General features: G+C 41.9%; 1 protein-coding gene across 1 annotated transcript in view; it reads left to right on the top strand.

The window, feature by feature from the left end:
• Positions 1-5,477: 5,477 nt before the first annotated feature.
• LOC148894723 (general transcription factor IIF subunit 2-like) overlaps positions 5,478-15,473 on the top strand; it is a 45,465-nt gene continuing 35,469 nt past the window's right edge. The window contains exons 1-4 of the mRNA XM_089001921.1: positions 5,478-5,591; positions 5,800-5,873; positions 5,964-5,982; positions 6,552-6,696. Of these exons, the coding sequence (XP_088858047.1) occupies positions 5,526-5,591; positions 5,800-5,873; positions 5,964-5,982; positions 6,552-6,696 (304 nt within the window). The 5' untranslated portion in view covers positions 5,478-5,525. The remainder of the gene's footprint in view (positions 5,592-5,799; positions 5,874-5,963; positions 5,983-6,551; positions 6,697-15,473) is intronic.

Here is a 15,473-nt window from a genome sequence, read left to right as displayed (position 1 = left end):
AGGAAATGAGTCAATATTACGGATGTTGGGTGGGAGTGAATTCCAGAGTTTGGGAGCAGAGCGGCTGAAAGCTCTGCGCCCATCGTGGTGAGACGGGCAGAAGGCACATCGAGGTGAAGGGAGGATGAGGATCTGAGGGACCGAGAAGGAACGGAGATTTGAAGCAGGTCAGACAGATAGGGGGGGGGGGGGGGTTATGGATGGCTTTCAATGTAAACAGAAGTATTTTGAATTCAATACGAAGCTTAACAGGGATCCAGTGAAGCTGCTGGAGGACAGGGGTGATGTGGTGAAAGGAGGGAGTTTCAGTGATGATCCAGATCCAAATTCACATAATTCAAGGAGCTTGGCCGAGTAGCTATGCGAATGGGATTGATGAGACGTGTACACAGTGTGGCACAAGAGAAATGACAATACGTTCAGTTTTGAAGGTCACAATGCCAAGCAATAAGGAATATTTTGCATTGTGGCATGTAATTTATAAAATGCAAGGCAACATGTCTAAAACCTTTCTGAATCATCCGGGAAAATCTTGGCGTCTGTCCTTGTACTCCCACTCCAAAGGCTATATAGAGAATTGTTGCTGCCATGGCAACAGACCCTCAACTCATTGTAGAGATCTGTGCCATTAGAATCTTGATTAATATTGTATAAATGTTAAAGAATGTAAGGCTCTGGATTAATGATCCATGCAATAAGTTGAATGCTTAAAGTCAAAGTCAAGTCAAAGTCAGCTTTATTGTCAAATATGCTCATATGCATGACATACAGCGCAGATGAAATTAATGTCCTCTCGGACCCAGCGTGCAAGGCATGCAAGGCACTTATAACGTGGCTAAAAAGACATACAATTGACAACAGACAATACATGTAATTTCTGAATGTAAAGTGAGGTAGTGTCTTCTGGAAAGTGAGGTAGTGACGGATGTAAAGTGAGGTAGTAACATATGTAAAGTGAGGAAGTGACGTATATAAAGTGACGTAATGTAGTAATGCGAAAACAAACAAGAAAGGGTTGAAGCGAGGTCTTGCAGAAAAAAATGAAAAAGAACAAAAAAATAGAGTTCGGGATGATAGTACAGCATGTAGCGTGTACTCAGAGTTCGGTGAGTGTGGCAGTGGGAAGGGACAGGGTGGGCAGGTATGGGAGGGAGTTGAGTCTCCGGACTGCCTGGTGGCAGAAACTGTCCTTGAGCCTGCTGGTCTTGGCTCAGAGACTCCGCAGTCTCCTACCCGATGGCAGCAGGCTGAAGAGGCTGTAGGAGGGCTGTGCGGGTGAGGCGGGTGTTGTAAATGTCCTGAAGGGGGGGAAGAGAGACACTGATGATCTTCTCAGCTGTCCTCACGATGCACTGCAGAGTCTTACGGCAGGACACGGTGCAGGCTCCGTACCACACGGTGATACAGCTGGTCAGGATGCTCTCGATGGTACCGCGGTAGAAGGGGGTCGTGATGGGGGTCGGGGCTCCAACTCTTTTGAGCTTGCGGAGGAAGTACAGGCACTGGTGGGATCTCTTGGCCAGTGTTGCCGTGTTGTGGCTCCAGGACAGGTCTTCGGATATGTGCACACCCAGGAACTTGGTGCTGCTCACTCTCTCCACTGCAGCACCGTCGATGATGAGTGGAGCATGCTGGGGGCGCACTCTCCTGAAGTCCACAACAATCTCCTTCGTCTTCTCCACATTCAGACATAGATTGTTGTCCTTGCACCACGTGGCCAGGCGGCTGACCTCGTCCCTGTAGGCTGTCTCCTCATCGTTGTTGATGAGACCCACCACCGTTGTGTCATGTGTGGGTGGAGCTGGGTGATGATGGTGAGCAGTCATTCATGAGCAGAGTGAAGAGGATGGGGCTCAGCACACACCCCTGGGGGGACCTGAGTTCAGCGTGATGGTGCTGGAAGTGTTGTTTCCAACTCTGACTGCCTGTGGCCTCCCCGTCAGGAAGTTCAGCAGCCAGTTGTACAGGGAGGTGCTGATCCCCAGTTTGCTCAGTTTGTCCATGAGCTGTTGGGGGATGATTGTGTTGAATGCTGAGCTGAAGTCGATGAACAGCATTCTGACATAGGAGTCTCTGGTCTCCAGATGGGTGAGCGCTGTGTGGAGAGCAGTGGAGATGGCATCATCGGTGGAGCGGTTGGGCCGATATGCAAACTGGAAAGGGTCATGGTTGGGGGGAGGGCAGCCTTGATGTGGTTCATAACTAGCCGCTCGAAGCACTTCATGAGGATGGGAGTGAGTGCGACCGGGCGGTAGTCATTGTGGCAGGTGGGGGACGACTTCTTAGGGACCGGAATGATGGTGGTGGCTTTGAGGCACGTGGGCACAACAGCCTGGCTCAGAGAGGTGTTGAAGATGTCCGTGAAGACATCTGTGAGCTCCTCAGCGCAGTCTCTCAGAACACGGCCAGGAATGCCGTCGGGACCTGGGGCTTTGCGTGCGTTGGTCCCTCTGAGGGATCGCCTCACGATGTCCTGGGACAGTGTCAGCACGTAGTCGCCGGGAGGTGGTGGTGCCTTCTGTGCTGGAGTGCTGTTGTCTGCTTCAAAGCGGGCGAAGAAGTCATTCAGCTGGTTCAGCAGAGTGGTGGAGTTCTCGCAGGTCTGTGGTGGTAGTTAAACAAGTTATGAAAATAGTATAGTATGAAAATAGTATACTAATTATTGTAATATTAAGGTCTACACTTATTCTCTTCTTTCATTCTGGGTATATTGCTCTGAAATATAGTTTCAGTTTTTGTAAAGTAAAACCCTCCCAAAGAAACGACATATAACTGGTTGCTTTCTTGATATAAGTGTTGTGAACAGGGGTGTCCAAATGCTGGAAATAATTGAATTTGCTCAATTTTATTTCATCTATCTATCAACACAGATGGATGGATGGATGGATGGATGGATGGATGGATGGATGGATGGCAGTGACGTGCGGTGAGGTTCATGGCTGGTGAGGCACTGACGTCATCACAGTCAGATTTACAAACATATGAACTCCACAGAGTTCAACGTGTTTTGTTTAAAATGTCATGTCAGCATTCTTTATATACTGTGTACAAACTGTAGCAGAGAAAAAAAGAATTAAAAAATGTTATTATCGTTTTACCTTTACTTATAAATCAAGTCCAAGTCTCTCTGTCTCAATGGAGATCACTGCCAGTGAAGAAAGTCGTCCCTGATCAGTCCTGTTCCGACTGTATGTTTTTAGTCTTTTCGTTGCTGAGAATGACCGCTCCACTGATGCAGTAGTAGCTGGAACAGTGAGCACGAGCTGGAGCAACTTTGTCACCTCAGAAATAGTTTCAATGAGATCCTTCTTGGCCAAAAAGCTGAGAAGCTGTCCAGGATATTTACATTCATCCCTCACTGTTTGTGAGCTATACAGTCCGGTGTCGGTCTTCCTTTAATTATTATCTCCTGCTTCGATTGAAAGTCCAGTTTAGAAAATTCTTTCAATTTAGATACGTAATCCACCATTCTGAAAATAAGGCCAAGCAACACGAAAAAAATGACTGGATGGTTGCACTTAACTTGCTAACAGTGTTTATAATGTACAGTGACTGTACATTATATACGAAAAGCTTTTGAACACTTTAATGCCGATATGCAGAGGGACAGCAATGCGGTCTAACTGCAGAGCAAGCCAGCACTGTTAGCATAGTGATTGCACAATCCATGGTAAGGCTCAGCCGGCTGGTGCCTCACCGCTCCTCTCTACTTAGTATTTGAACGGTAAATGTGAAAATTCAGCAATTTAGAAAAAATAAAAAAATAAAAAAAAAATGGTGAAGCTAAATGGAAAGGAACGTTAAAGTACAAATCACTAAATAAATATAACTGTTTAATTTATTTTGTCATTTGACATTTCCATGACAGGTGAGGTACATCCTCACCTGCCTCCCCTGACTGCACGTCACTGATAAATGGATAGATTGATAGATGGACAGATTGATTTTAATGGGTGTTGCTGCTTTGTGTGTTTTAAAAAAGCAAAACCGCCAGTTTTGGGGTGCCAACTTAATTTTACTGACAATGAAAAATGATTCATCAACCTTTCAACCCCAGTTTAGTTTTGTGTGGGCATGCCCTTGATATTTTCATTTTGCGAAATGGAGGCTATGTATTTCGCACGAACTCAAACAGTCCTGTTTTTTTTCCTGTGTCACATTTTACAGTATACTGTACGTTCATCCATAAACAAACAAGCACATATAGTGGACAGGGAAAGGAGCAATGGCGCATCGAGTCCAAAACTGAACCTCTCCATTTTTTTTCTACTCAACATTATACAAATAACATGTTGTAGGTTTGAGTGTTTATTTGTCTGGTTCCTTAAATTATATAATATGATATAATTACCTCTGGAGTAAATATGTAATCTAGAGTATATTATATTCACTGTTTTCATATTTCTCACAAAAAGACAGCTTTTGGGTGATTTCTCACGATGAACCTAAATACACTGCAGTTTAACCTTTACTCTATAAGTGAGCATTATGGTCGACTGTTCACTTTTTCACACTCAGTCCTTTTTGCACAACGTTCTGCTCTTTCACAAGGAACTCCACATTCGTAACACGTTTTTGATCAAAGAATACGCCAAATTGTCATACATCAAAGTGTACATCATTCTGCCGTGCTTACAATCTCTTGCCCATGCTTCAACTTGCTGATAGCGATGACATTGACTCAGAAGCTCAATTGTAAAGATTTTGAAATACGTGTACCGGTGCACTAATATACTAATAATACTCAAGTGCAGTATTGCTATTAATCCACAAGATGATGCAAAATCTCTGTTGTAGAAATCCTGTCGACTAGGCCAAAAGTACTTTAGGGGCGTTTCCTGCTATTTGTAAAAAAAAGACAGTGGCGGTACAGTGACTCTTTTGGTTTACAGTTTCTACATTAGAGGAGTACTCGGTTTAAATCTCAACTCTGAATCGAAAATCAGCATATTTTAATGCTCTACAGTATTTTATTTTCTGCACGTGACACTGTCACATGCAGAAAATAAAAAATAAAAATTCATTCGTGTTACATTGTGACACGAATGAAACAGACCAAGTAGTACGTGTTATGTCCTTTGTGGTTTTGCAGTAGTAGCCACAATAAATAAATAAATAAATAAATAAATAAATAAATAAATAAACAGATCAGTCAATCAATCAATAAATACATACATCAATAAATTAATACAATTATCAGATGTATTTTATAATTAAGTTGAGCTGATGCATTAATCTATTTAAGTATTTTATGTATTTGTTGTTTTAAGGGGACTTGTTTAAAATTCCCATCATCATCGTCATCATCATCATCATCATCATCATCATCATCATCATCATCATCATCATCATCATCATCATCATCATCATCATCATCATCATCATCGTTGTCGACATTACTTTGAAAGAGACAACGACATAGCTCATTTGGGAAGTTCCGGTCTGCGCAAACAAATTCAAGATTGAACGCACCTAGTATTTAGTGTAATTTTCCTACACTGAATCGATAATATTGCAGCGCAAATATGTCCGAAACTGGGGAAGTTAATCTCGCTGGAGCTAAACAAAGTAAAGGCGTGTGGCTTGTTAAGGTTTGTTTGCCTGCAAGATATCAAGATGGCAAAATGTTCTGGAGAACGCAACCACAATTAGATTGCAATTTACAGATTGACGACACCTCATATTGATGCAAGATAAAATAAAAGTAGCCACACAATTAAGGTCTTGGTAGGCATCTTTCAATTATCAAATGTGACTTTTATTTGTTTTGGGGGGTGGGCTGTCGTCTCTTTTCCCTAGGTTCCAAAGTATTTAGCACAACAGTGGGACAAAGCAACAGAGCCCGGAGAGGTGGGGAAGGTTACCATTGTAAAGTGTGTATTGGTTAATCGAGTTTTTTTTAATGTTTTGATTGTTCTCGCTTTCCATTAACTGTTGGTTGTCATTCCTTGTGGTCCTTCTAGAAAGCAAGGCAAAACTCAGGTGAGTGATCTTCACTGAAAGCACTGGCCTCAAGTTCTTTTCTTTTTTTCCTTGACAGATTTCACACATATCGTTAAAAACAAAATAAGATATATAACATGATAAATATGACACATTATATTTTTATTTTTGCATTGTGTTACCTTCAAATATCAACACAATACTTTTCCTACTATGTATTTTTTAGCCGTAAATGATTAGCTTTTTACAAATGTATTTTTATGTTTTGGAATTGACTTGCTTAATTTGTCCCCCTAGCCTCCCTGAGAGTGCACTACACATTTTAAGAGAAAGTCTGCTTCTTTGGATTCATGAATAACAGCTTTGAATGTTCATCCTGCCTGATACTCTGGCTCAATGGCTGTTGTTGCACTCTAAATTTGTAAACAGCACATTACAAACAATGCTGTTATTTTCCTATGGTCCAGAGTGCAGCACAAGGTGCTAATTCACAAAAAAAAAACAAATCCAATAAACTAATGCATGTTTTGCAGATGCATTTTCATCATGATGGACAATTTTATATTCTCCTATTTTACACATGGATCACATTTTGTTGTTTTGGTCAGGTTTGTTTCACTCTAAATGAAGAGCTTACAGCGATCGGTGCTGTTGGGGAGAGTGAGTCCCCTCTGCAGGTCCCCAGAGAGCATCCCTTCACCATGAACTCACTGGGTGGACAGACCATGGCTGTCTTCAGCCAGAGTGAAAAAGGTCAGATGTGGTTTTGAGATCAAATGTTATTTAATGTTGCATGAACACTTAAAAAAAAACACCCTTGAGAGCGGTGCAAGCTTTGGAGAAATGTGTATTTTTACAATTGAATTCATTTTTTTCTTGTATTCATAGGCAATATAACATATCCACAATCTTGAATCTTAATTTACCAAACAAATATTGTAGTTATTTTGTTTGAGCAAAAGCTGGTTGTTGTATCAAGTTAATATTCCAATGAAAATCCCTGATAACACTAGGGAGTATTGTGATTTACATTTGTAGGCTGTTTGTTGGAAGATTGATTGTGCTATAGAGTTGACAGATTTGCAGGAATTGGCAGTAGAACATAAATGTAGCTGCAGAATTTTATAGGGTTGATTTATAAATTTTTGTCTCCCCACATTTTTATAAAATTGCATAAAACAACACACAACTTAAACCACTGTATGACACATTTGAAAAAAAAAACAGAAGCGAATACAATATATATTGATTTATATAGCGCTTTAACAACAGCTGATGTCAAAGCAAATAAAAAATCCTAGAATTGATAGCTGACGCATAAATTTGAGGTGGCAATGATAAAAACAAAGCTATATTGTATTTAATTTTTGAAACTTATAAGGAGCATTGTTGAATGCTGATGAAAATGGATGACTCCAAGATGGCGCCGCGGATGGCAGCCTCGGTCACACGCTCCCTAGTATTGTTTCTGGTTTTGTCATTTTCATTTGTTTTTTGCGATCCTACGCGACTCAGTTACACGAGGGAAGAGTTACTTTCACCGACACACCAAAATCTACAAGGTTTTTCGGGGCTGCTCGCGAGCGGCGTAGCAGCTCTGTACGGAGCTTTGAGACGCTGGCGTAGGAGGGGGAAGCGAGCCGGCGTGCTCGTCAAGCTACGGCAGCGTGGATTTCGAACGCCGCTCCCATCGATCCACCTCGCTAATCTACGCTCACTACCAAACAAGATGGACGAACTTCTGCTTCTCACAAAGACCAATAAAACGTTTGCCCGCTCTGCTGCGCTGTGCTTCACTGAGACCTGGCTCAGTGACCGCCACCCGGATTCTGCGCTACACCTACCCGGATTCCGTCTCCTTCGGGCCGATCGTGACACGGAGCAATCGGGGAAATCCAAAGGCGCTGGACTATGCTTCTACATCAACGAAGAATGGTGCACCGATGTCACGATGCTCGACGCACACTGCAGCCCTGGTTTGGAATCGCTGTCTCTCAACTGCAAGCCATTCTACTCGCCACGTGAGTTCGCTTCCTTTATTCTCGTTGCCGTGTACATCGCGCCACAAGCTAATGCTAACGCGTGTATACAAACGCTAGCGGACCATGTAAACCATCTCGAGCTAAAATATCCAGAATCACCCCTGATCATTTTGGGCGATTTTAATCAAACACGTTTAAACCGTGAACTTCCCAAATATAAGCATCATATTGACTGTTTCACCAGAGGAGAAAACATTCTAGATCATTGTTACACAGCACTCAAAGGCGCATACCGGGCTGTTGCGCATGCAGCATTGGGACTTTCTGACCACTATTTAATCCACTTAATTCCCACATACAAACAGAAACTCAAATGTGTAAAACCGGTAGTCAAGACAGTTAAAACATGGACAGATGAAGCAAAGTTATTGCTACAAGAATGCTTAGACTGCAGTGATTGGAGCGTCTTTGAAACTTCAACGGGCACATTGGATGAATACACAGACACTGTAACATCATACATCAGTTTCTGTGAGGACATGTGTGTACCAACAAAGTCCTTCCGCTCATTCAACAACAACAAGCCATGGTTCACTCCCAAACTCAGGCAGCTTAGGAAAGAGAAAGAATCCGCATTTAAAAGCGGCGATCGAGCAGTTTACAAACTCGCCCGAAACAGACTGACGAAGGAAATTAACATCGCAAAGAAACGTTATGCGGAGAGGCTTAACAAACAGTTCTCCGCTAACGACTCTGCATCGGTGTGGAATGGCCTGAAAGCAATAACAAATTATCGTTTACCTTCCCCCCCAAGCAGTGTACAACAATGGTATGGCTGATGAGTTAAATACATACTTTTGCCGATTTGAAAAGGACACCACCATTTCCCCGGTCTGCCCACCATTACCAGAAACTACCGTATCTCCGCCCTCTGCCCTACAGATCCACGAACTGGACGTTAGACGGCTCTTCAAGCAGCAGAAGATCAAGAAAGCTGCAGGACCTGACAGAGTGTCCCCCTCCTGCCTGAGAGTCTGCGCTGACCAGCTGGCTCCGGTCTTCACACAAATCTTCAACAGATCCCTGGAGCAGTGTGAAGTCCCATCCTTCAAACAGTCTACTATCGTCCCAGTTCCAAAGAAACCAGCACCCTCGGGATTGAACGACTATAGACCTGTCGCTCTGACGTCTGTGGTCATGAAGTCCTTTGAACGCCTCGTGCTGAACCACCTAAAGAACATCACCGGACCTCTGCTAGATTCTCTTCAGTTTGCCTACCGGGCAAACAGGTTTGTGGAGGATGCAGTCAACATCGGACTGCACCACATCCTCGACCACCTTGACAACACAGGAACCTACGCAAGGATCCTGTTTGTGGACTACAGCTCTGCGTTCAATACCATTATCCCAGAACTCCTCATCCCCAAACTTCTCCAGCTTGGTGTGTCCCCCACGATCTACCAGTGGACCCTCAGCTTCCTGACAGGATGGACACAACAGGTCAGACTGGGAAAAATATCATCCTCAACACGAACCACGAGCACTGGAGCCCCGCAGGGATGCGTCCTCTCTCCATTGCTCTTCTCTCTCGACACGAACGACTGCACCTCAACGCACCCAGCTGTCAAATTCATAAAGTTCGCAGACGACACCACGGTCATCGGTCTCATCAAAGACGGCGACGAGTCTGCCTACCGACAACAAGTGGAGCAGCTGGAGCTCTGGTGCAGCCGTCACAACCTGGAGCTAAACACGCTCAAGACAGTTGAGATGATCGTGGACTTCAGGAAACATCCATCACCACAGCTACCCCTCACACTATCCAACTGCCTGGTGTCAACCGTTGAGACCTTCAAGTTCCTGGGAATCACAGTCTCCCAGGACATGAAGTGGGAGGTCAACACCAACTCTATCCTGAAAAAGGCCCAACAGAGAATGTACTTCCTGAGGCTGCTAAAGAAGCATGGCCTGCCACAGGAGGTGCTGCAACATTTCTACACGGCTGTCATCGAATCCATCCTGTGTTCTTCCATCAGCGTTTGGTTCGGGGCCGCCACAAAAATGGACAAAATCCGACTTCAACGGACAGTTAGGACGGCGGAAAAAATCATTGGCACCGCCCTACCCACTCTCGAGGACTTGCACACTGCAAGAATCCAAACTAGGGCGCGGAAAATCCTACTGGATCCTCCGCACCCTGCCCACCACCTTTTCCAGCTACTCCCCTCAGGCAGGCGCTACCGATCCATGCGCACCAAATCCAGCAGACATTTAAACAGCTTCTTCCCCCAAGCCATTAACTCTTTGAACTCTTTCAACAGTAGCCAAAATGGAACTGTATAGTGCCACTTAGCAGTTTTTTTTTTTGACGACGATACTAGTGCAGCGTGTTCTACCGGAAACAAATTCCTTGTGTGTTCTACATACTTGGCAATAAAGATGATTCTGATTCTGATTCTGATTCTGATTCTGAAATATTTGGCACTGAATTACAAATAACATGTCACAGCAGGCGAGCATCAAGGTGCCCATGTAATTAGGTTTCATTTCATAATGAAATTAGCAGTAGGCTACATTACCAGATCAAAAAAAAAATCTCACCGAATCCTTGGTTGTTAATGTTTTTCTCTGTTGAAGTGGTGTTGTTTATTCATTCCCTTGTAAATATCCATGCGGATTCCATTTATTTGAACAGAGTGAAAGTGGAACCCATTTATACAATTTCCTCATTTAGCAGCAGAACAGATGGGGGGCAGACAAACCCAGGCTCTTACAAATTCAATTATTTTCTGTTCTCTGCTAGAGGACAAAGCAAGAAGCACACTAACACAGGCGTTAAAAGCAGTGTAAGGCTTGTTTTGCTCAATAAGGAGGCTCTCTCATTAAACTGGAAACAAAATTTGAAGCATTGAATAGTCCATCGTGTGCTGGAACCTATCCCTCTTCGGGCAGTAGGTGGGGTACAGCCTGAACTGGTTGCCAGCCAATCACAGTGCTTGGATAGACAAACAACCATTTGTGCTGACAAAAATAAAAAAAAAGTAATGCTTTTCATTGAAAACGCTTGTGTTATAAATAGTCGGTGTTGCATCAAATGTTGAGTATAGTTTTTGCTTTTTTGAATGTTGCTGTGCCGATGACCATTTTGTGTTTTGGAGCCTTTTACTGAGTGAGTTGCTTGTTCTGTAGCCACAAAGGGACATAAGTCTTCTTGTGCCGGTCCCAAGCCCGGATAAATACAGAGGGTTGTGTCAGGAAGGGCATCCGACGTAAAAGCTTGGCCAAAACAAACCTGCGGATCAAACCTATAAAGATGGAGGACACTGATTTGCTGTGGCGACCCCTTGAAGGGAAAAGCCGAGGTGAAGAAGGTGTTGAAAGAAAGCTCGAACAGAAACCAGACACCATCTCGACCGGTTGGTTTTGACATGGAGAGACAGACTCCTGAATAGATAAAGAAATGGGTTAGCGAGGTAGTGCACAGATGGCGATGAGCTGAGAAGAAGGGAAACGAAGCTCAGTGCTTCATGGGTCCCATACTATAATGTCCGGGAATCCAGATATGAATTACAGTCATCATTTATTAGAGTGAATGATTGGAAAGCATGCACTTTAACAAGATACAGCGCATGAAGCAGACAGTAGGGAGCTTATGTGAATTGCTCTACGTGCTTGTTTCCCTTCCTCATCAGTCATACTGCTGCCCAACTTGCTGAACGTTGCATGTACAAAAAAAATGACCGAAGACTGAACTGTACAACTACACAAAAATGTTTCATAAAAAGAACTGTACATAGTGCAAATTATAAAAATACAGTAAATACAGTGGGAAATAAATGTGCATTATTTCCTCTGAGATGTAATGTTTTATTTTATAGTGTTTTCGTCGTCACTGTTGAGCTCATATCACACATTTTTGGTCATTGTATGTGGTTTTACATGATTTGGGCACATACATTTCAGTGTTGCGGATATCCTGTATTGTTTCAGTCATGATGAGGGAATGCAGATTTTTGGTTTTCAATCCGACGCTCAAATTTATGTATCCACAAGTTGTACCCGAGTACTTAAAGTTTCACAATTAACCACACTCTTATTTTAACATATCTCTGCAATGAATAATGAATCAATGCAGCTGCGCAGCGTAACGCAAATCCCCTCCAACTCTTTTTGCAACACGAGCATCCCCCATTTTTTCCCCATCCACATAAACACCAATCTGGCAAGTGTAATATTTTAGCTCCATCGCCATGACAACAACCTAAGGTAGAGGCACATTTATTGAGAAGATGTAATTGGATTGGTCATTTAATGTATCACACTTGTGTGTGCGTGTGCGCGTCAAATTTATGACATCATTTAGCTTCCATTCACGAAATACCTCTTGGAACGCTTTCAATATAGTTATGACATTTTAAAGCAGTCCCGCAAGACTTCATGCTTTGACCTGAAGGCCTATTTTCCCTGAAAAATTTGTTCAAATACCAAATTCCAACCATTTGGTTTGTCAGCGATTTTTAATGCCCTGGTGTAGGCATTTGCATGAAATTGTGAGCAAGTGGTCAGTACAAGTTGCAATATTTTGTAAGCGAAAATGCTAATATGTTGCCTACGTCTCATATGCTGCTTTGAAGGCTTTATTTATTCTTGAAACCGGACAACTGATAGTTGTATCCCCTTATTCCCTGCTTGGACACAATTCCCGTTCTCCCCAAGCCTTCAAGATTCAGTTGTGTGTTTCCGCAATCATCTTTTTGTAATTGAAGCTGCCTTTGTAATGCAAGCGTTCAGTCAGGCAACAATGGTGAGAGTTCGCTCATGACAACCACCAGTGACAGACAAACACATGAATCTCACGTGGCTTTTGTACTTTTTGTACCAAAATGAACTTCATTATTTCCCTCTCCGCCTGATTTTTTGTTTGGCAAGACGCAAGTATTGATCACGAAGTTGCTAAGCAACAGGCGCAGCTGCCGCAGAAGTATGCGAAGACCAGAAAGCCAGCTGTAAAGCAATGCTGTGACTTAAGGCTATGACTAACCTGTTATAATTGGGCAAAACCTTGAGCTCCCATCTTTTTGTCCTGTTGTTCTTACAGGCTATTTAGATATTTAAGTGCGTTTTGTATTTTGGGAGAGTTTGTTCTACTCCAGTGAAACCAAAGTTGCAAAAATTTTGGCTGTAATTCCAAATTTGACAAAAGCAGAACACTGCTCATCAACATAAGAAAAACACAGAAATTGACCTTAATGGTGTTTCTTGACAGTCTTATACTCCCAAGGGCTGCCATAAAATGGTTAGTATTGTCTGTTACTTTTTTGCATGATGTTGAATGTGCAGTTCTTTAATATGTCACATTGTTCTCTTTGGGTTCTCACTGAAATAGTCTTATGAAGCTTAGCAATCTTATTTTGCCAATCATATAGAATAGCTAAAACACCACTTTTTGACAAGTGTTCTTGCACTTCAGGATCACATTAAATATTTAATCTGGTGTCCAATGTCATTAAAATATGAATATCTTATATCTTCTTATTATTTACATCCTTGGATATATTGCAGTCTTATCTTTGCAAAAGTGTGGCAAGTAAATTACTGTTCAGTCGGCGATGTCGGACATAATTTTACATTATTTTCTCTTGATGAAGCAGCACCCGAATTGCATGAATTATAGCCAAATGCCCCCATAAATCCACACACAGGTAGGCATTAAGTGTTGCCTTTCATTTCTGTTATGCTGGACTAAATTTCGCAATGTTGCGGTGTGACTTGGCTGTTCATTGCTGGCATCGAGAGTTGTAACATTTTTTTTACAATTGATGTACATTCAACAGTATTTTTAAGTTTTTCAGTTCAGCCCTCAGAAACATTTTTACCAATACAGTAATGTTCTTCTTTTGGACAACATGGTCATTGTCTGAGTTTTCCTGAAAATTAACTGAATTGCTGATCATTGAGTATAATTCAGACGTTATGCAATAGTGGCAGAGGAAGCTGCTTCGTGTGATCAAATTTAAAACAGGATGAACTTAATACCTCTAGTGCTTAGTGCAGGGGTGTCAAAGTCATTTTTTGCCGCGGGCCACATTGTAGTTATGGTTTCCTCTCGAGGGCCGTTATGAATTTGGGGAACCCATTAGAATGTATAAATCCCTTCAAATATTACATATAGAGCACACAGCAAATTAATGAATAACCTGAAGTCAATTATAATGACTTTTATTGTGAAGAAAATGTGAATATGAAATATGATGAAAAATATGACATTTTGGCTCAGATTTTAGCAATCATCATGGAATTTCACAAGTTTGATTTGCTTTCGCGGGCCGAAAAAAAATGATGTGGCGGGCCGGATTTGGCCCGCGGGCCTTGACCTTGACACATGTGGCTTAGTGTGATGATAAGGTCACTTAAGATTTTCTTTTTTTCCCAGAATCTATGGTCTTGTGCACATTTTCAGAATCACTGCAATGCATTTGGAGCAGACTTTTGAATTCATATTTATCTACTTTCATAACCCATCTGACAATTTTATTTGTTTTCAAGCTTCATTTGTTAATACAATGAACTTTCACCTTAGGATGAAAGTTGTTTGTTTTGACATTTTATAGAATTTATTAAATGTTAGTTCAAATATAGAATCAACATTAAAATTCTTCTTTATCCATTTAAAGCGATCCATAACCTTGCCCCCCTTACCTATCTGACCTTCTTCAAATTTCTATTCCCTCTCGTTCCCTCAGATCCTCTTCCTGCCTCCACCTCTGTATGGCCCCATGCACCATGGGGGACAGGGCTTTCAGCTGCTCTGCCCCCAAACTTTGGAACTCACTTCCTCCCAACATTCGTAACATTGATTCTCTTCCCACCTTCAAATCCCATCTCAAAACCCACCTATTTAAAATCGCATTTTCTGTGTAGCTCTTTCTCTTGTTTCTATTTATAACTACAGTAAAGTCTCGTTATATCGATATTCAAGGGAGTCCGAAAAAATATCGATATAACCGGGACTATCGATATATCCGACCCTGTTTGCATGTAATTTTCTCCGTGCGTGCATAGAAATAGTATCGATATAACCGGGACTATCGATATATCCGATATCGATATAACGAGACTTTACTGTATTTTATTTATTGTATTCTATTTGTGATTGTATATTATTTATTATTGTACTTATGCTTCTCTGTGACTGTAAAGTGTCCTTGAGAGCTTTGAAAGGCGCTTAAAATGAAATGTATTATTACTATTATTCTTATAACCTTTTAATAATTAAAATGACATCTCACATACTGTAAGTCAACATTGGCTGCAAGGTTTTCCACAGTATAATTAGTTGTTTTAAAAACAAATATTACAGTACATTTACATTGTTAGAGGTAGGTTTTTATTGTTGTGTTGCTTCACAGCCGTGTGAACAAGGGGATTGAGCTTGTTGAAAATGAGGTACTTTTATTCTTCTTTTTGTTTGTTTGTTTGTTTTGTCCAAGGTGAGCATTGGATTGTGACTCAGTCAGGGTTGAAGTGGCCAAATTGAATATGCATTAT

This window comes from Hippocampus bargibanti, linkage group LG08 (assembly GCF_051943395.1).
Source record: "Hippocampus bargibanti isolate YZ-2025 linkage group LG08, ASM5194339v1, whole genome shotgun sequence".
In the NCBI taxonomy this organism is placed as follows: domain Eukaryota; kingdom Metazoa; phylum Chordata; class Actinopteri; order Syngnathiformes; family Syngnathidae; genus Hippocampus; species Hippocampus bargibanti.
The sequence above is the reverse complement of the archived record's forward strand: the minus strand, read 5'-3'. Positions and strand labels throughout refer to the sequence as shown.